Source organism: Arvicanthis niloticus, chromosome 23 (genome assembly GCF_011762505.2).
Source record: "Arvicanthis niloticus isolate mArvNil1 chromosome 23, mArvNil1.pat.X, whole genome shotgun sequence".
Taxonomy (NCBI): domain Eukaryota; kingdom Metazoa; phylum Chordata; class Mammalia; order Rodentia; family Muridae; genus Arvicanthis; species Arvicanthis niloticus.
Genome location: NC_133430.1, coordinates 3,783,112 through 3,803,888, shown reverse-complemented (window position 1 = coordinate 3,803,888; position 20,777 = coordinate 3,783,112). Strand labels below are relative to the sequence as shown.

The 20,777-nt window shown below is 43.6% G+C and overlaps 1 protein-coding gene across 1 annotated transcript; it reads left to right on the top strand.

Moving 5' to 3' along the window:
* The first annotated feature begins 8,899 nt into the window (after positions 1-8,899).
* LOC143437155 (protein TCL1B2-like) lies at positions 8,900-14,128 on the top strand. Its single transcript, XM_076922074.1, has 3 exons — positions 8,900-9,043; positions 13,435-13,642; positions 14,115-14,128. The coding sequence occupies exons 1-3, from the start codon at positions 8,900-8,902 to the stop codon at positions 14,126-14,128; spliced, it is 366 nt and encodes a 121-aa protein (XP_076778189.1).
* The last annotated feature ends 6,649 nt before the right edge of the window (positions 14,129-20,777 follow it).

The window sequence follows — 20,777 nt, the reverse complement described above, 5'->3', positions numbered from 1 at the left end:
TGGGAAGACCTTGGAGTATCTATAGATTTTTCTCAGAGTCTCCACATCCGCAATGACACAACCTCCTCCAACAAGGCCACACTCCCCAATAATACTACTCCCTGTATCAAACATAATCATATCACTGCACCAACACAACAGAAAAATGACAATTCTTGGTAGATTGGGTTTCTATGGTAATGAAAGAGAAAAGAAGCTACTGAGGGCAGTATTAAAATAATGTGTCTCTTGTCAGGGTTCTCTAGAGTCACAGAACTTATGGAATGTCACTCAATAATGAGAAAATTTAGTGTGATGACTTACAGTTTGTATTTCAAATAAACCAACACAGGTCAGCTGTGAATGTGAAGTCCAAGAGTCGAGTCGTTTCTCAGTCCCAAGAGGCTAGTTGTAGAAGGAGGTTCCAACAGATTTGCTGGCAAGTCACTGCAACAGTCAAACAAGACTGAGTCTTCCTTCTTCCAATGTCCTTATGTAGGTCTCTAGCAGAAGGTGTGGCCCAGATTAAAGGTGTGAACCACCACACCTAGACCCAAGACTTGCTTTGGCCAAGGCTGACCTTGAATGCAGAGATCTCTTTGCTTCAGATCCTGGGATTAAAGGCCTGAAATACTTTGCCTGGGCCTAAGCTTTCAAGGCCACTATGGCTCAAGATCTCCCTGCCAAGATCCAGGTCAGAAACTTGTATCTTCTGGCCTAAAGATCTGGATCACAGGTGAGCCCTCCAATCCTGAATTGTAGTCCATTCCAGATAGAGTCAAGTGGACAACCAGGACTATCTGTTACAATGTCATAGTCTAAAATCTGGGATGTCCATTTGAAAGAAGAGGATGGATGCATGCCCTTACAGTCAAGTCTCATTTTCTGCAAATGCATATCATTTCAGATGCTTGTACCATGATGGTCCCTCAATGTCCTATGGTTTATACAGTGAACAGCAATTTACTACAACACCATTAAGAAAGTAGATCTGTAAAACTGATTGGTGACACAGTGGGTAAAAGCTCTAGTGCCATGCTTGACTACCTGAGTACAGTCTCAGATAGAAAGAGGGAGAACAACAGACCCTCTCCGATGATTCCCTTGTCTTCACAAAGGTGTGTTGTGACAGTTTTATACACACATACACACACACCACACACAACACACCACACATCAAACATACACACGCTACATATAACAAAACTTCTTTTATAATTTATGTTATGTATATAGGTGTGTTATCTGCATGTATATCTGTAACCACATGCATGCCTGTTACAGAAGGAGGCTAGAAGAGGGCATTGGACACCCTGCTACCAGAGTAGCAGAAGTTTGTAAGTCCCCAGGTGGGTGCTGCAAATTATACCCAGGATCTCTTGAAGAGTAGTCAATGCTCTTAACTGATCTCTTTAATCTAAAAATATATATATTTTTAAATGGCATGCCATAGGCAATGATTTCCTGTAGGTATATACACTGTGGGTTTGGATTTTCATGGGTTTGTATATGTCTTCTGGTTTTGGATTTTGGTACATTACCTACATTGTTCATATTTCAGACTTGCCCAACAGAGGACACCCAGAACAACAAACACTACATGTGCAGTGTGTCTGTGTAGAAGGTGTTGCAACTGGAGTCTCAAAGATCCACAGGCAGGTTAAAGCTTGAATTCTCTGCCCACCAAGAAACAGCTGACAGCAACTGTCAAGGTTTGAATATGCTTAGCCCAGGGAGTGGCATTATTTGGAGTTGTGGTCTTGTTAGAGTAGATGTGTCACTGTGGGAGTGGGCTTTAAGACCCTCATCCTTGGACCTGTGCTGTGAGCAGAGCTTCTGCTCTGGATTGCAGCCCAGTCATCCCTCATGCCAGTTGCAGCTAGATACCTCAGGTATTCTGACACAACCAGTATCAGAGGTGATATCAAAAACCCTGCCCCAATACCTGGAGTAACCAGGACCCCACCCCACCCCCAGACCACAGGACACAGATACCCTGCCCATTCAGAGATTAATTATTCTTCTGCTTTGTACCTCTGCTGGGAACAGAGCCTTTGCTCTGGATTTCAAGAAACTTAGGCCACACTCCATTTTCAGCTAGACTTCCCAGATATTCTGACACATTCAAGATTACAGATGAGACACCCCCCCTCCCATGACCAGCTTAATTGGGACCCCAGGGTTGCACATACTTCACCCAGCCAGAGACCCATAATCTTTCTGCTTTGCACTTGGACCTGGAGTATAGCCTCTGCTCTGGATCACAACCCACCCACCCAACATCCCATAGCAGCTCAACTCCCTAGAGGTTCTGACTCACCCAGTATCAGAGGAAGGACAGGCTCCAGTCAGGTATCCCTGGTGGTAACACCAGGAATAACCCAATGTCCAGAGGCAAGCAAAAGAACATAAGCAATAAGAAACCAATACTACTTTGCAACATCAGAGCCCACTTATCCCATCCTAGAAAGCTCTGGATACCCCAAAACCCCTGAAAGCAAATCTCAGATCCAATTCTCATGTCATAAAGATGATAGAGGATTAGAGGACGTTTTTTTCAAGACAGGGTTTCTCTGTGTACCCTGGATGTCCTGGAACATACTCTGTAGACCAGCCTGGCCTCAAAATCTGAAATCCTCCTGCCTCTGCCTCCTATGTGCTGGGATTAAAGGCATGTGTCACCACTTCCCAGCTGATAGAGGCCTTTAAGAAGAAGGACATATATAATTCCCTTAATGAAATACAGGAGAACACAGGTAAACTGGTAGAAGCCCTTAAATAGAAAAAACATACATTTATTAAAGAAATACAGGAAAGCTAAATGAAACAGTTAAAGGAATTGAACAAATCCATCCAGTATCTAAAAGTTGAAACAGAAAAATTCAACAATACACAAAGGAAATCTGCTCTGGAGACTGAAAACCTAGGAAATAATAACAGGAGTCACAGATGCAAGCATCACCAACAGAATACAAGAGATAGAAAAGAGAATCTCAGGTGTAGAAGATACCATAGAAGTCATTGACACAACTGTCAAGAAAAATACACAAAGCAAAAAGCTCCTAACTGAAAACACTTAAGAAACCCAGAACACAATGAAAAGATCAAAATGGAGAATAATGGGTATGGAAGAGAATGAAGATTCTCAACTCAAAGGGCCAGCAAACATCTTTGACAAAATTATAGAAGAAAACTTCCCTAACCTAAAGAAAGAGAAGGCCATGAACATACAAGAAGCCTACAGAACACCAAACACATGGGATCAGAAAAGAAATTTCTACCATCACATAATAATTAAAACACCAAATGTACAGAACAAAGAAAGAAAACTGAAAGCAGTAAGGAAAAAGGGTCAAAAACCATAAAGGCAGACCTATCAGAATTACACCAGAGTTCTCACCAGAGACTCTAAAAGACAGAAGATCTTGGGTAGATGTCATACAGACCCTAAGAGAACAAAAAACATCAGCCCAGGCTAATATAACCAGCAAAACTCTCAATTACCATAGATAGAAAAAGCAAGGTATTCCAAGACATAACCAAATTTAAACAATACCTTTCACTAATCCAGCCCTACATAGGAATGGATGATAGAAAAAAAGCCCAACACAAGGGCAGAAACTACACTCAAGAAAAAGCAAGAAATTAATCTTTTCACAAGGAACCCAAAAGAAGAGAAACACACAAACATAATTCTACTCCTAACAGCCCAAATAACAGGAAGCAACAATCATTGGTTCCTAATATTTCTCAACATCAATGGACTCAATCCAAAAAGACATCAACTGACAGACTGAATACATAATCAGGACCCAGCATTTTGCTGCATATAGGAAACACACTTCAATGACAAAGACAGACAATACCTCAAAATAAAAGACTGGAAATTTGTTTCCAAGAAAATTGTTTAGAAGAAGAAATGGCCAGATGTATGATTGTTCACTGATTCATGGGCTGTAGCCAATGTATTGGCTCATGGTCAGGGACTTGGAAAGATCACAATTGGAAAATTTGTGGGAAAAACATATGGGGAAGAAATATGTGGATAGATCTCTCCAAGTGTGCAAAGGATGTGAAGATACTTGTGTCCCATGTAAATGCTCAACAAATGTGACTTCATCTGAGGAGGAGTTCAATAATCAAGTGGATAAGATGACCTGTTCTGTGGACAGACAGCCTCTTTCCCCAACCACCTCTGTCATTGCTCAATAAGCACATAAACAAAGTTGCCATGGTGCCCGAGATGGAGGTTATGCTTGGGCTCAACAACATGGACTTCCACTCACCAAAGCTGATCTGGCTACAGCTGCTGCTGAATGCCAGATCTGCCAACAGCAGAGACCAACACTGAACCCCAGATATGGCACCATTCCTTGAGGTGACCAGCCAGCAACCTGGTGGCAGGTTGACTACATTGGACTACTTTGTCCATGGAAAGGACAACATTGTCTTCTTACTGGAGTAGATACTTATTCTGGTCATGGATTTGTCTTTCCTGCTTGTAATGTTTCTGCCAATACCAACATCTGTGGACTTACAGAATGTCTTATCCATTGTCATATTACTCCTAACAGTATTGCTTTGGACCAAGAAACTCATTCCACATGTTCATGAGACAGTGGGCCCATGATCATGTTATCCACTGGTCTTTCCAGGTTGCCCATCATCCTGAACCAGCTGGTCTGATGGAAAGATGGAATGGCCTTTTGAAGACACAATTACAGTACCAATTAGGTGGCAGCAGCATGGAGGGCTGGGGCAAAGTTCTTCTGAAGGCAGTACATGCTTTGAATCAGCATCCAATATATTGTACAGTTTCTAGCATAGCCAGGATCCGTGTGTCCAGGCATAAAGGAGTGGAAAGGCAATAGTTTCACTCACTATCACTCCTAGTGACACTCTAGGAAAATTTTTGATTTCGGTTCCTGAAAATCTAGGTTATGCTGGCCTAGAAGTTTTGGTTCCAGACGGTGGAGTTTCCCTACTAGGAGCCACAACAAACATTCCATTAAACTGGAAGTTCAGACTTCCCCTTGGTCATTTCCTGTAGGTGTTTAATGCCCTTAAACCACCAGGCTAGGAAAGAAATAACAGTGATAGGAGGGGTGACATATCTAGATTACCATGGGATTCTTGGATTGCCTCTCCACAATAGAGGTAAGAAGGAATATGTATGGAGTGCAGGAGATCCCTTAGGGTGACTGTTAGTACTACCATGTCCTGTGATTTAAGTCAATGGGAAACAACAACAGCCTAATGCAAGGAGGATGCCAGAGGATGCAGATCCATTGGGAATGAAGATATGTGTCAGTTCTCCAAGAAAAGAGCCAGTACTTGCTGAGGTGCTTGCAGGAGGGAGAGAAAATATAGAATGGGTAGTCGAGGAAGGTAGTTATAAATACCAGCTAAGGCCAAATATTCTGTTGCAGAAATGAGGATTATAAAGTAATATGAATGATTATCTTTTATATTGTTAAGAACGCATTTGTATTCCTTCCAATTTCTTTAACATCAATTAGTATTTAATTTGAGATACTAAAAGTATCTTCCCAGGTGATATCGCCCCACTGTAAATTTACAACTATGTTTGATACTGTACAAGGAATAGTTCTATCATGTTAGGCATATTCATGACATTGTTATTGTTTCATGTGTTCATGAGATATTATTTGTGTCAAGTTGACAAGGGGTGGATTGTAGTGGCTATTCCTGATTGTCAACTTACTGTATCTGGAATGTACTACAATCAAGAATAAAAAGGCTCACCTGTGATCCTGATTTTGAGGCTGGGAGATACAAGTTTTCTGACCTGGACCTTGTCATGGAGATCTTGATACATATTGGCCACGAATCCCAGCAGATTAAGGCAGGGGATTTCTGATTTCAAGGTCATCATGGGCAAAGCAAGTCCCAGATCCAGGAGTTGTGGTACACACCTTTAATCTGGGCCAGACCTTCTGCTGGAGACCTTCAAGGACATTACGGGAAGGAAGATTCTCTCTTCTTTGCCTGTTTGCCTTCTGGGACTGAGCAACTGCTAGATTCTTTGACTTCCAGCCATAGCTGCTGCTGACCATGATTGAGGAGTTGGACTACAGACTATAAGTCATTAACAAATTCCCTTACTATGTGGAGACTACCCATAGGATCTGTGCCTCTAGAGAACCCTGACCAATATAAATGGATATGAATCTATCTGTATTTTTCTACGTGCTGAAATTCAGTTACACCAGTAATAATTGTTGAAGATTGTTTTTCCTTTCATTGTGTATTTGAGGTTCTTTTTCAACTAGTGTGTTTCAGAGGTGTGTGGTTTTATGTCTGGATCTTCTATTCTATTCCGTTTATCAAGATTTCTGTTTTTATGTCAATACCATGCTGATTTATGAGTATTGATCTGTAGTACAGTTTGTCCCTGGGATGGTCATGACTCTGGATATTCTTTTATCGTACAGGATTGTTTTAGCTCTTCTTGTTTTGTATTTATATATGAAGTGCAGTGTTATTCTTTCATAATCTGTAAGAACAGACTTGGAGATTTCGTGGTGATTGCATTGAATCTGTAGAATGCTTTTAGTAGGGTGAACATTTTTATGACTATGTTAACTCTACCAGTCCTTGTGAAAGAAATAACTTTCTATTTTCCAATATCTTCTTAGATTCTTTGTTCAAAGGTATGAATTTCTCTCATGCAAATCTTTCAGTTCCTTGGTTAGAATTACCTCAGGTTCTAATATTCCTACTGTAGAATTTATTCTACTATAATCTAAATTATTTTCATAGTTACTGGGAAAGACTTCTGTCATTTCTGTTTCTGTAGCATTCTCAGATGGGTAACATAGGTTTAGGAACTAACTGCAGTGATCTCCTCTGATTTTATTTTAGTCAAAGCAATAATTAACTGATACAGAAGATAGAAGATTCCTGGGTTATATATAAGGTTAACTGAGAAGAATAAACACTGGGTAGAGTCAGAAAACATATCTCTCGTCTCTCTGCACCTGCTCCTCAGACTCTCCTCAACTAATTTATTTAGAACTTTTACTTTCACCGACCCATGGCAACAAATATTTAGCAATATTAATAATGGCACTGACATAATCATTGTTGAAATGCCTGACATGACGAGGAGTGGAGATCGGTTGATAGGACCAGTGGTCTAGCACATGCAAAGCCTGGGTCAGTATCCAGCCCAACACAGAACTGAGCACGGTGATACAATGCATGCATTGGGCAAGCTGAGGTATGAGGATCAGAAACTCATGATCACCCTTGGCTACAAAGTGCATTTGGGGACCACTTGGGCTACAGGAGACGTTGCTGAGGGAAGGAAGGAAGAAAGGCAGGCTGAGGGGCAAGGGGGTAGGAGAGAGAGAATTGGCTGACTTGGTAACTCCAGTGTTCCACACATTTGGGATGAAAACGACATAGTTTGTGGTTTTCAAAAGGAAATGGGAGAATACTAACCAGGTCTTCAGAGCACAGGATTCTCCTGTCTCAGAGCTGCTTTCTGAGAACCTTCCTGTGGCCTCAGCAGAGTTCAGGAGATGGCCAGGACACGTGGGTACTCAGACTCTACGGCAGAGGAATGTGAGAACAAAATTTGAAAGCAGGATTGTAACAATAATAAAAATTGATGGTCAGCAAAGACCACCAACAATTATGATGACAAATATTATGACTATATTTGTTAAATATAGTCATAATAAAAATATTAAGCCCCTGCAGGGGCAGGGTGACCCAAATGAAAAGGCATGCTAAGATGTGCCCCCCAGACAAGCCCAAGTGAGTAATGGGCCATCTGATGTTTACTTTTCTCTCCCTCTTTCTGAGAAGTCCAAGGCTTCATGGTCAAAAGTAACTAGTCATCTGCCAGCTCGCACGTAGCCACTTCTGCAAGTTGCTGATGTTTGAAATATCCAATTATATGTAATTGCACCAAATTTTCCCACTCCCCTCAACCCCTACCCATAAATATCCCAAATTTCCTGGGTTCTGGGCCGGAACCTCTATCTCCAGCATGAGATATGTTCTGGCCCGAGGGCCCTGGTCATTAAACCTCCCCTGCAATTGCATCAAGAAGGTCTCTCGTGTGTCCTTGGGTTTGTGTAGTTCCGGACTTGGGTGAGGGTCCCCTTGCAGGGGTCTTACAGGACAAGGCCAGTCAGAAGTCCTTGCATCCCATGCCAGACCCAATCATGCATCATATTATCTTGATCACAGACATCTGAGGGTTGTGGGCTTTTTTTCCAAAAGAAAATTTAGCCCAGATGTGTCCTTCTCCAGCTATCCCCAGGGCTCCTGTTCTCAACCTGTGGGTCACAACCTGCTTGTGGCCTCCATCTCCCAAAATAGTTATATTATAATTCATAACAGTAGCAAAAATACAGTTATGAAGTAGCAATGAAATAAATTTATGGTTGGAGGGGTCACCACAACATAAGGAACTGTTTTAAAGGGTCCCAGCTTTAGGAAAGTGGAGAACCAGTGAGCTAGATCCAGAGGGTCAGCTGACAGGAGAGTTTCTGATAAAGACATGTTGGAGAGGTGGTGTCCAAAATAATTCCCAAAGCCGGGCAGTGGTGGCACATGCCTTTAATCCCAGCACTTGGGAGGCAGAGGCAGGTGGATTTTTGAGTTCAAGGCCAGCCTGGTCTATAGAGTGAGTTCCAGGACAGCCAAAGGCTATACAGAGAAACCCTGTCTCGAAAAACCAAAAAACAAACAAACAAATAAAGAAAAAATTCCTTGATGTCTGAGCAAGGTACAAAGAGAAAGCTTTGCAGGGGGCGAGCCTGAGAATCCAGGGCACCTGGTGAGGTGAGTTCCTGGCCCAGGTGCCAGAACTAGGTTTCTTATCTTTCCCTGACCCACACTCAACCTGTGGTGAGTTCTCTTTCCTGCTCCTTCTGACCTTACTATGGCTTCTGCACTACCTCCTCCCCCGAGGTCACTCCCACACATCCTGACCCTCAGAAGACCTGGCATCTATGAGGATGAACATCATAGACTGTGGCTGGTTACAAACGTTGTAACTTGTACTCATTCACCATTTTGCAACAGGGTGAGTTTCAGGGCTCCAGACATGCTGTCCCCCCAACTCTTACTCTTGTGGGGCTAGGGTGTGTGTGTGTGTAGGTACTGTTCTTACCATGTCAGAAAGTAGCTGATACAGGTCCTCTGAATAGAACCATGTCTCTATACCTAGGCCCATACCCTGGAGCTTCCACTTTGAGGCCTCACAGGCCCAACTCATACACAGATGAGCAGCCCTGGTAGGTAAGGACTCCATTACAGGGCATCAGAGAGAACATGCTGGGAATGCTTCACAGACAGGATAGTTGTTAAGCTGGGCTTTGTGGGATGAGTAGGAGTTCTACAGGTCAGGAAAAAAAGAAAAAAGAGGCAAGGCTGATGTAAGGCATGTAACCTGAAAGGAGCAAATGTGAATGCAAACACTAGTTTCTGAATTTTGCTGCAAATAATAATTTTACCTGCTACTGCTGCTCCCATACTTGAGTGGCGAGAAGGAGCATTTGACAGATAAGAGATCCTTATACTGGAAACTAATTAGGGGACTTAGAGGAAGTCCTGAATGAGTTATGTGATCTGCTGGTGATGTAGATAACCCACTCTGCTTGAAAACTGCTCTGGAGCCTGGCTTTGAAAACAGCAGAACCTTCGAGGCTAAAAAACACCCTGTAATGAAAGGCTCTAAGTATCAAAAACTGCTCCCCAAGGACCAGGGGTGTGGAAGAGTCTATGGGCTCCCTCTGCTGTACTTTGGGTGGGGTGGGAGTGGGGGGTGTTAGGTCTCTTTGGCTACCATGTTTTTCCTGCACCCCCACCCCTGTCCTAATCTTCTCCAGCCCAAGAGATTGGGCTGCCCTCCCTACAGCTCTCTTGACTTCCCCGTATCCCTCAAGCCATTTTGGAGGTGCCAGTCTCTTGGCCCCCCTCTCCCCTCCCTTCTTGACTTACATGGCCCAGCTCAAGGTCATGTTCACTCTAGACTCTTCCAAATGTCTGTGTTTCCCTATGTTCTCCCTTTTATCTACAATAAACCTTTTCTTTCTCCTCCCCCTCTTCCTCCCCCTTCTCTCCCTCCTCCATGCCAAGGAGCAGTTATGTCGTTTCTTTTTCATTCCTTATTTTACATTCATCTGGATATGACTTCGATATATTAACGGGCACCTCAGCCATTTGTTTCAGACCTAACAAGGGGGTAATTCACCTGTCACACCATGGACTGGGTATTAGAACTATCTTATACCTCACTGGTACAATTAGGAATAAGTATGCTCTAACTGTACTTTGAGAGAAAAGTTTTACTTTAACAGGAAGAGTGATATGTAGGAGAAGCTAAGTGGGAAGGAGTACTGAGAGGAAGAGATGGAGTAAGGAGAGAAGATGAAGGTGAAGAGAAGCTAGGTGATGAGAGAGAGAAAGAGAGAAGGGGCATGGAGGCAGATGTTCACAGGTCTCCACCAGTCAAAGATAGTCCTTTATATCTAGGTTGGGTATTGATTACCCTTCTGATTGAGCATTACCAAACTTATAAATCCTTTGATTAACATTTAAAAAAATTGTATAAAAGCAAAAAGGAAAGGGGGGCATGGGACAGGGGTTTTCTGGGGAGGGGAAATGGGGAAAGGGGATGGCATCTTAAATGTAAATAAAATAAAATGAAAAAAAAAAAGAAAAAAAAAACTTCAACTTGATAAGTGTTTTCTTTAAGCCTATTCCAAATGAATCGAGGATAGTTTTGGATGAAATATTTCCAGGAGGAAAGAGAGAGAGAGAGAGAGAGAGAGAGAGAGAGAGAGAGAGAGAGACTGAAAGAGAGAGAGATAGAGATCCAGGAAAGAATTCTGTTACTGATGGTATAGAGGAAACAGCTTCAAAAGGAAATAGTGTGTACACAATTAAATTCAAACAGAAGCACGTGTCTCCCAACCATTTGGCTTCTGGGACTGGACTTGTGGTAAAGCAGCTATTGGTCCCATGTGTGCATAGAGGGGCAGGTGCAGCAACAAGTCGTGCTTCTAGTACAACTGAGTGTAACAGGGGGGATGGAGGGGTGGGGGTGGGGTGGAGAGAAGCAAGGAAGGATCTGATGGTGGTTGTAAAAGGATGAACCTGAGGATCCCAGGCAAAGCCATTGCTAAGGGACACATCCACTGGAGGTGCCCTGTGCTGTGTCTTCACAGAGACAGGAAGCACAACAGTGGTAGGAAGGGGGAGTTCCAAGATCCTATGGATGCCTAGGTTTGGGAGCAGGTGAGTGGATGGAGAAAGTCAAGAGGTTGGCTGGCAGCCATCATGTGGTCAGGCCTCCCTTCTACTTTTTATGTTGCAACAGGGTCTCACTAAATTGCCCAGGTTGGTCTTGAACTCACTTTGTAGTGCAGGTGGGTCTGGAATTTGTGATCCTCCTGCCTCAGCCTCTTGAGTAGTTTGGGATTCCAGGTTGTAACACCAGGCCCAGCACTTTCTTTTTTTTTCTCCTGCTTTTCTTCCCTTTCCCACTCTCTTGGTTAGTATACTAAGAAATAGGTTGCACTGTTACATATTCTCTCTCTCCTCTCTCTCTCTCTCTCTTCTCTCTCTCTCTCTCTCTCCTCTTTCTCTCTCTCTCTCTTTTTCTTACACACACACACACACACTGCCATTGACATCTCTCTAAATTCAAGGCCAGATTGGCCTATGAAGCCAGTTCCAGGACAGCCAGGGCTACACAGAGAGATCCCTATCTCAAATAAGTACAGAGATCAATCAATCAATCAACCTTAAAAGTAAACAGAACCCTGTGAACCTGAGTTAGGATCCCAGAAGCCACATAAAAAGTCAGGTGACTTTGTTGCCTGAACTTCAGGGCTGTAGGGACTTTAGTCAGAGACCCTACTTCAAAGACATAAAGGAGTGACAGAACAGACATCAGAGTCCTCCTTTGGCCTTTTCAGACTGGTATATATACATACACTGAACACACAAATGCACACTCATGCACACAAACACTCTTTGTATGTAAGAGTTCACACAGAGAATTGCTTGCTGAGTTGACAGCACCTTCTCAGTCCCAGGCCTCCAAGAAAAGCTTCTCATTCTGCAGGCACTGAGAACTCAGGAACGCTCCCCTGTGCCAGCCACCTTAGTGCAAAAGCATCCAGAGACAATAACAGTTTTCTTTTTTGTTTTTTGAAGATTTAGTTTATGTATGTGAGCACACTGTAGCTGTCTTCAGGTGCACCAGAAGATCCCATTACAGATGGTTGTGAGCCACCATGTGGTTGCTGGGAATTGAACTCAGGATGTTGGGAAGAGCAGTTGGTGCTCTTAACCAGTGAGCCATCTCTTGAGCCAACACCCCCCGCCCCACCCCAAGAAGTTTTGAATGAAACTTTATTTACTACAAAAGCAGGTGGCAAGCCTACTTGGGCCCTTGCCTCCTCTTTGCTATCCCCCTTCTGTCCACTGTGAAGTCAGAACACAAGGAGAAGGGCCAGGCTTTGCAGACCTTAGGACAGCAACCAGGACAATGACTCCCTACAGTGTGACCTATCAACATATATGTCTTTAGCTCAACAAAACAAAGGCATGTATCAGGAAGACAGGGGACACTGGTAGGAAGTCTGTGACATGCTTTGTGTTTTGTGGTCATGCCTGGTGCTTAGTTATGGTTTTTAGGAACTCTCTTACTCTGTGGTTTTCTGTGTTGGCAAAGGTTTATTTTTGCATCTATTAATGGTGCATGAAATTCGCCATCAACTCTTCAATGGATTTTTTTTGGTAAAGCCATTGCCCCCTGGTGTGTCTGTGTATGTTCTCTGTGTACGTGTATACATGTGTGTGTTTTGTGAATATGTATATATACATGTGTGTGCATTTGCATGCATGCATGTGTGTGTGTGTGTAACAAACAGGTGAGCGGCTCTGTGACTATCTTATTGCCATGATAAAACATCCTCCTCTAAATGTGCAGTTATTCTGGCAGCCATCCTCCTGCCTCAACTCCCTGGGTAACACTGACACTCTAGCTTTTTACTTAGGTGTTGGTGATTCAAAATTAAAGCATCATGCCTGTGCAGCAGGTGCTCTTATCTATAAAGCCATCCACTCAGGCTCTGTCTTAGTTTTCAAAAGAGAATTTTGAAAACTCTAGAATGGCCAAGACAGAGCCCCAAGAGGCCATATGGTGCCCATGAAAGGCACCGCCAGCCTGGAGGCAGTGGCCACATTGTGGGAGATACACTGGGGTTGAGCAGGGGTGGTTGGAAGAGAGTGCTGGGCCAGAGAGGCAGAAGAGAAGCAGATATCCCAGGCCCTGAGGAACAAGACCTAGGTGCTGGGGACAAGGCTATGATTGGGACTGTTAATCATCTCAGCAGACAAGCTAGTCCCCAGGCATGGCTGACAGAAGTCTGCTCCTAATGTACCCCTCTCTATTCCCTTCAGCTCGGAATCTGTATAACTATCCACTTGTGCCAGGTGGTCAGTTTCCCCCACGAGATTACTTTTATCTCTCCCTCAAGTTTGAACTATCTACCCAGGATGTGGAGATTACACTCAGTGAACACATACTGGGGATCAGATGCCATGGTCTGGAGAGTATTGGAACATTTCCAGGCAAGTGTTTACTACCTCAAGGTAAAAGCTGCAGCAGGTATCAAATGCTTTTCATTCTGTCCCACTCCAGGGAAGTTCTTATCTCCCAACCACCCCCCAAATCTAGCCCTTAGTCCATTTTTAGTGGAGGGTTGGGGTACAACAAAACTTTTCTTGGGGAGATGAGATGAACTCAAGTAACCAGCATGGATTGGAAACCCACAGCAGACCAAAGTATGGACACCATCAAAGCCCAACTTGGTGATCCAATGAATTTTATTGGGGTTACATACAGGAATATGGGTGAGGGGTCACTCACAGGAGCAGAAATGACTCAGTCAGCTGCATCACCAAAGCCCAACACAGCATTGGTGACAGACAGCTCACAAAAGCTGGGACCTTGAATCACAGTGCCCAGCCTACAGGCAGCTAACAGGCTGGAGGGTGCCCTTTCCAGCTTCCTCAGCTGGTCTGAAGTTCTTCCAGGCAGCTTGGCTGGTTTCTGCTTCTTCTGGGTTCTTTTGTCTTAGTCTTTGAGGCTTGACTCTGCTTCTTGTAGCTGGGAAGGGACAAGTGATTCTGGTCAGTTTCAGGGAGTTCTTGAAGCTACTTTTGTTGTTATTTCCCTCTTCCAGGAAGTGGCTGTTACACAACAGAGGAAAAAAGGGAGGGGATGGGGGAGAGGGGGAAAAATGGAGGAAGAAATTGAGGGAGGGGAGGGGGAAAGAAAGAAAATGCACATGGAGCCACTTCTGCCTACAGGGTAGGTGTGAAAGTAATGCTTCCCTGTGACTACAGAATCCAGAGACCAGGTCCCCTTTTGTCCCTTTTCCTTCCTGCTGCCTCAAGTCTGAATGGGACACTAGGGCTGGCTAGATTTTGCCTTACAGGATCTTGATGGCTGTTCCCTCTCCTACAGGATGGTAACACAGAGCAACTGATCCTAATGATGGTGTGAGGGTGGCTGATGTGAGTTGATGTGAAGGTAGGTCAGGAACCATGCCCTCTGACCACGCCCCTTGCTATTGAGTTCAGATGACAGGTAGCAGCTGACTTCCCCTCTTAATAGGAACACAGGCCTGGCATCTCTCCCTGAGCTTTCCTTGTGGAAAAAAAATCCCATATGTTCAGTGGTCCACATCATAGCAAAGCCAAAGAGCTCCTGGTGTTGGAATTGTGGCTCCCACAATCTCAGAGCCCTGCAGTCAGATTAGAATCCAGGGACTCTGGCTGTCAAGTTTCATCATACAGTGCTGTGTGACACTGGCTCAAGAGAACCTACACTGGGCATCTCCCCCAGCTGGTAGCAGCTCTCCCTGGCTGTGTAGAGTTTGGACCATGGGCAGGGCTGCAGCCCAAGACTTTGGATCTAGAACCCAGTTATGGAGGGATTCACTAATCAGTGTCTTTTGCCTTCTCCAGGTCTTGCTAGCACAGCTGCCTCCTGCCCCTGTGCACTCAGGAAGACTTTGCACCTATCCCGCTGCTTGCTCCTCAAGTTTCTAGTTGTACAGTGAGAGAACATCTGGAGGACAAGCCCCTCTCCCCACCCCCACCACCACCCCCAGCTTGTTTTCAGTGAATTAAACTTTATTGCCTTTCCTTCAAGTTCTGTTCAGAGCTGGTCTGTGTTTATCTGGGCTCTAGTGCAGAAAACAGAAGCTGGTCCCCAAACATTACAGGAACATTTGTGACCTCTTCAGGACATTTCCACAGTGGCAGGAGTGGTTACTGCTCCATTTCAGCAGCAGAGATCCCAGGGGAAACTTAGAAGTGAGGCTGTGTGGGAGCTGGGTAACCCTGCACTGAGAACAGGCTAAGAAGATGTGATGTCACATGGAAGAAAGGAGAGCGGTCAGTGACAGACAGCTGACAGTGTGTCATTGCAGGAGGCGCAGTATTACACTACCAACTTGTGGAGAACCTCTCCTTGCACAGGAAGACACCAGGTGATGCAGGGAGAAGACCCAGGCCAGGTCCTGGGAGTGTGTCCTTCAGCTGATCTACAGGGAAGAAAGTCACTCCCTCTCTCCCAGGCAACCTCCAGCAGATGGAAGCTTTAACTTTACAGATTGAATCTATGTAGGCCCTTCTAGGGCTGGCACTGTAGCTCAGTTGCTGGCACTCTTTGAAGACACTGCTGAGGAGGGGCTTGTCATGGCTGTCATAGAGTAGGGCCCTCCTTCCTCCTGATAGAGCTCTGGGGCACTCACCATGTCTCAGGTTATTCATTGGAGTCCATCAGTTCAAGTAACATGTCCTCCACATCTCTGAACTTAGGGTGGAGAAGGAGAGAGACAAGGGAGTGAGTGGTCAGACCAGCCCTGAGAATTCTCCTTTCATTCTGGATCAGCTTTCCTCAGCCTGGGTTAGTCCTGGGACCTGAGGGGAGGTGGCTAACCCTCTCAACTGGTCACAGTTAGTGACTAACTACCACAGAGGGTTTCTTGTGTCGAAGGGTTCGGCTAAGACCTCAGATGATGGCTTCTTCTATTTAACCCTTAAAAAAATAATCTTCAGTTAGTTCCCCTTCCATTAGCTTCTGGTACCAGGGTGGAAGGAATATAGAGCTAGGCCATACTAAGACCAGAGACCAGGATCACCCAAGATTACCCATTCAGTCTCTAGGGTAAGCTGTGCTTGCCTTGATGTGGTACAGTATCTTCCAGAACATGGAATTACAGCTTTGGTACCTTTCCTCAGGGTACAGTTGCCTCATTAAAGGCAGCTCATAAGGCACCAGCTGACTGGGGGTCAAAACAGCCCCCAAGATGACATCTTCCTGGCTCATGATCATCTGAAATTTTCCATCACTCTGCAGAGGAAGAACAGAACACAACCTTTGCCTCCTGACCATTGTCAGGCTCCTTTGAACACAACCACCAGTGTCCATTCTGTCTGTCACTTAGGAGCCTGGGGCTGACCCAACAGCCTGAGCACAGAGACCACCCCTGGAGCCAATACCACAGGCTGCACAAAATCTCAGGGACTCTGGCTAAGCCAGGGTCTACTCATCCTTCAGGGTGTGGAGTTTTTCTTGCCAACCTGTTACTAGGATAAGCCATGCAGCCATCCAGCTTGGTCCCAAGTATGTGTGTGTGGGATGGTCATCCACACAGAGCAGAGAGAACAACCTTGGATGTCATTTCTTAGACATTATCTACTTTTTCTTTCATTTATTTACTTATTTGAGACAACATCTCTTTATTGGCTTGGGGATCACCAAACAAACAACACACTCCCCCAAATAAAACAATAACAAAAACAAAACCCAAACCAACCAAACAAAAAATGGCTGGTTTGGCTGGTCAGTGAGCTCCAGAGCTGAGTGTCTTGCTGAGTGCTGCCTCCCTAGGTACATCTACCACATTAGCTTTCTCAACTTGAAATTTGGGGATAGAACTTGAGACCTTATACTTACAAGACAAGCATTTTACCAGCCTTACCCAGCTTTGCCAGGGATCTTTTTGTGCACTGTCCTCTTTTGAATGAGGTATCTGTCCATGGACTGGCTGTGGGAACTGTAAATGAAATGCACTGTTTTTTCTATCAGAGGGTTAATGAGACAAAGGAGGCCCTCCCTTTAAAGAGGTGGACACGAGGCCCTTGGGCAAAAATCCCTTTTACAGCCCCAACTTTTCTAAGATCTAAGTAAGTGGTCAAGATTGCAATCTGTTTTCAAAGTCGTGCTTCATGCTTCTCAAGAGGGCAGCTTTGAGTCATTCAACCGCGAAAGCCTGTGAGGCTCAACTCTTGACCAATGCCTGTGGGACTCAGGACCCCTCTGGCACAGAGACAAAACTTGCTGAAGTACGACTTTATGTCTTGCTGAAATGCTTTGGATTGTGTGACCATTTTCTTGAGACACATCCCCCCTCCCCCCTCATTTCTAACACGTAGAATCCGGTAACAGGCAGCATTTCTCCATCTTTGGCATGGATCATCTGGGCTATGGTAACTGTCTCCTCGGTTACTGTCTTCAGATGCCACAGTTATGAAAGTCGAGACTGAAATGAGCTGCAGCCATGATGAAAGTAACTGAGACGGAGACAACTACATGTTTTCCCTGCATGGAGAGAAGCTCTGTGTTCACTTTTGAGCTGTTCCAGGAGCTAAGAAAGCACTTTGAGACAGAACCTAACCCTAAGGAGGAGACCCTGGCGGCCTTGGCTGAAACACCCAAATGCACAAAAGGATGCATCAGGTACTGGTTCTTCAAGAAGAGGAGTGAGCCCATAGCTGGGTGCGGGGAGTGCTCAGATTCCAGCAGACACCCGAACCCCACCCCTTTGGAATAGCACTCCCCTTCTGCCCCTCTCTGGGATCTGAGGCTTGGTGCAGACCCTGGCTCTGTCTGCTCCTGTGTAGACACCGGCTTCCTCCCAAGACATCCTAGAGGGTCCACTGAACCCAGAGCAGCAGAGGTACAAATGAACACAGAATGGCAGAGGAACAACTGAACTCAGAGCAACAGACAACATATATGGAGACATCCTAGAGGAGCCACTGCACCCAGAACAGCAGACACCTAGCTGGTCTGCTACCTTGGAGATACCACATCCTGAGTCATCCTAGAGGTACCACTATACTCAGAGCAGCTGGAGAAGATCACAGAGACATCTGGACCCCAAGGAGATCAGACACAAGCAAGATAACTAAAAAGGCAGGCTTCAGTCAGAGACAGCAAGTACAGGTAGCACTAGAGTTAACCAGATGGTGAGAGGCAAGCACAAGAAGGTAAGCAACAGAATCCAAAGTTACATGGTATCATCAGAACCCAGTTCCCCCATCATAACAAGCCCTGAACACCCCATCACATCAGAAACAGAGGATTCAGAATTAAAATTACTTCTTACAACGATGAAAGAGGACTTTAAGAAGGACATAAATAACACTCTCAAAGAATTTAAGGAGAACACAGGTAGACAGATAGAAGTCCTTAAAGAGGAAACACAAAAATCCTTTAATGAATTGCAAGAAAACACAACCAAACTGGTAAAGGAATTAACAAAACCATCCAAGATCTAAAAATGAAAGTAGAAACAATAAAGAAATCACAAAGGGAGACTACCCTAGAGATAGAAAACCTAGGAAAAAGATAAGGAGTCATAGACACAAGTAACACCAACAGAATACAAGAGATAGAAGAGAGAATCTCACATGCAGAAGATACCATGGAAAACATTGACACAACTGTCAAAGAAATGCGAAATACAAAAAGCTACTAACCCAAAACATACAGGAAATCCAAGACACAATGAGAAGGACAAACCTAAGGATAATAGGTATAGAGGAGGGTGAAGACTCACAACTTAAAGGACCAGAAAATATGTTCAACAAAATTATAGAGGAAAACTTTCCTAATCTACAGAAAGAGATGTCCATAAATATACAAGAAGCCTACAGAACTCCAAATAGTTTAGACCAGAAAAGGAATACCTCCTGCTACATAATAATGAAAACATTAAATGTACAAAACAAAGAAAAATACTGAAAGCAGTAAGGGAAAAAGGTCAAGTAACATATAAAGGCAGACCTATAAGAATTACACCAGACTTCTCACCAAAGACTATAAAAGCCAGAAGATCCTGGACCAATATCATACAGACCCTAAGAGAACACAAATGCCAGCCCAGACTACTATACCAGCAAAACTCTCAATCAGTATTGATGGAGAAACCAAAATACTCCATGGCAAAACCAAATTTACACAATATCTTACCACAAATCCAGCCCTTCAAAGGATAATTGATGGAAGACTCCAACACAAGGAGGAAAACTACAACCTATAAAAAGGAAGAAAGTGATTTTCCAACATCCCTAAAAGAAGGTAGCTACACAAATATAAATCCACCACCAATAACAAAAATAACAGGAAACAACACTCATGTTTCTTTAATATCTCTTAATATCAATGGACTTAATTCTCCAATTAAAAGACACAGACTATCAGACTGGATATATAAACATGACCCAGCATTTTGCTGCATACAGGAAACACACTTCTGTGAAAAAGACAGACACTACCTCAGAGTAAAAGGATGGAAAACAAACTTCCAAACAAATGGTTCCAAGAAACAAACTGGAGTCTCGATTCTAATATCAAGTAAAATCAATTTTCAACCAGAAGTAATCAAAAAAGATAAGGAAGTACACTTCATATTCATCACAGGAAAAATGTACCAAGATGAACTCTCAATTCTGAACATCTATGCCCCAAATGTAAGGGCACCCACATACATAAAAGAAACTTTACTAAAGCTTAAAGCGTACATTGCACTTCAAACACTAATAGTGGGAGATTTCAACACCACACTCTCAGCTATAGACAGATCATAGAAACAAAAACCAAACCGAGACACAATGAAACTAACAGAAGTTATGAACCAATTGGACTTAGCTGACATCTACAGAACATTTCATCCTATAACAAAAGAATATACCTTTTTCTCAGCACCTCGTGGTACCTTCTCTGAAATAGACCATATAATTGGTCACAAAACAGGTCTCAACAAATACAAAAAGTCTGAAATAATCTCTTGTACCCTATCAGACCGCCATGGACTAAGACTTATCTTTAATATGGAAAAAAACAACAGAAAGCCCACGTACATGTGGAAACTGAGCAATGCTCTACTCAACGATGAGTTGGTCAAGGAAGAAATAAAGAAAGATATTAAAGACAGCCAAGGCTATACAAAGAAACCCTGTCTCGAAAAACCAAAAAAAAAAAAAAAAAAAAAAAAACCTTTTTAGAATTTAATGAAAATGAGGATACATCATATCAAAACTTGTGGGACTCACTGAAAGCAGTACTAATAAAAAAAACTCATAGCTCTAAGTACCCACAAAAAGAAAATGGAAAGAGCATACACTAACAACTTGACAGCACACCCAAAAGTGTTAGAACAAAAAGAAGCTAATATACCCAAGAGGAGTAGACGGCAGGAAATAATCAAAATCAGAGCTGAAATTAACCAAGTAGAAACAGAAAGAACTACACAAAATATCAACAAAACCAGGAGCTGGTTCTTTGAGAAAATCAACAAGATAGACAAACACTTAGCCAGACTAACCAAAGGGTGCAGTGACAGTACTCAAATTAATAAAATCAGAACTGAAAAGGGAGACATAACAACAGAAACAGGAAATTTATAAAATTGTCAGATAATACTACAAAGGCCTATACTCAA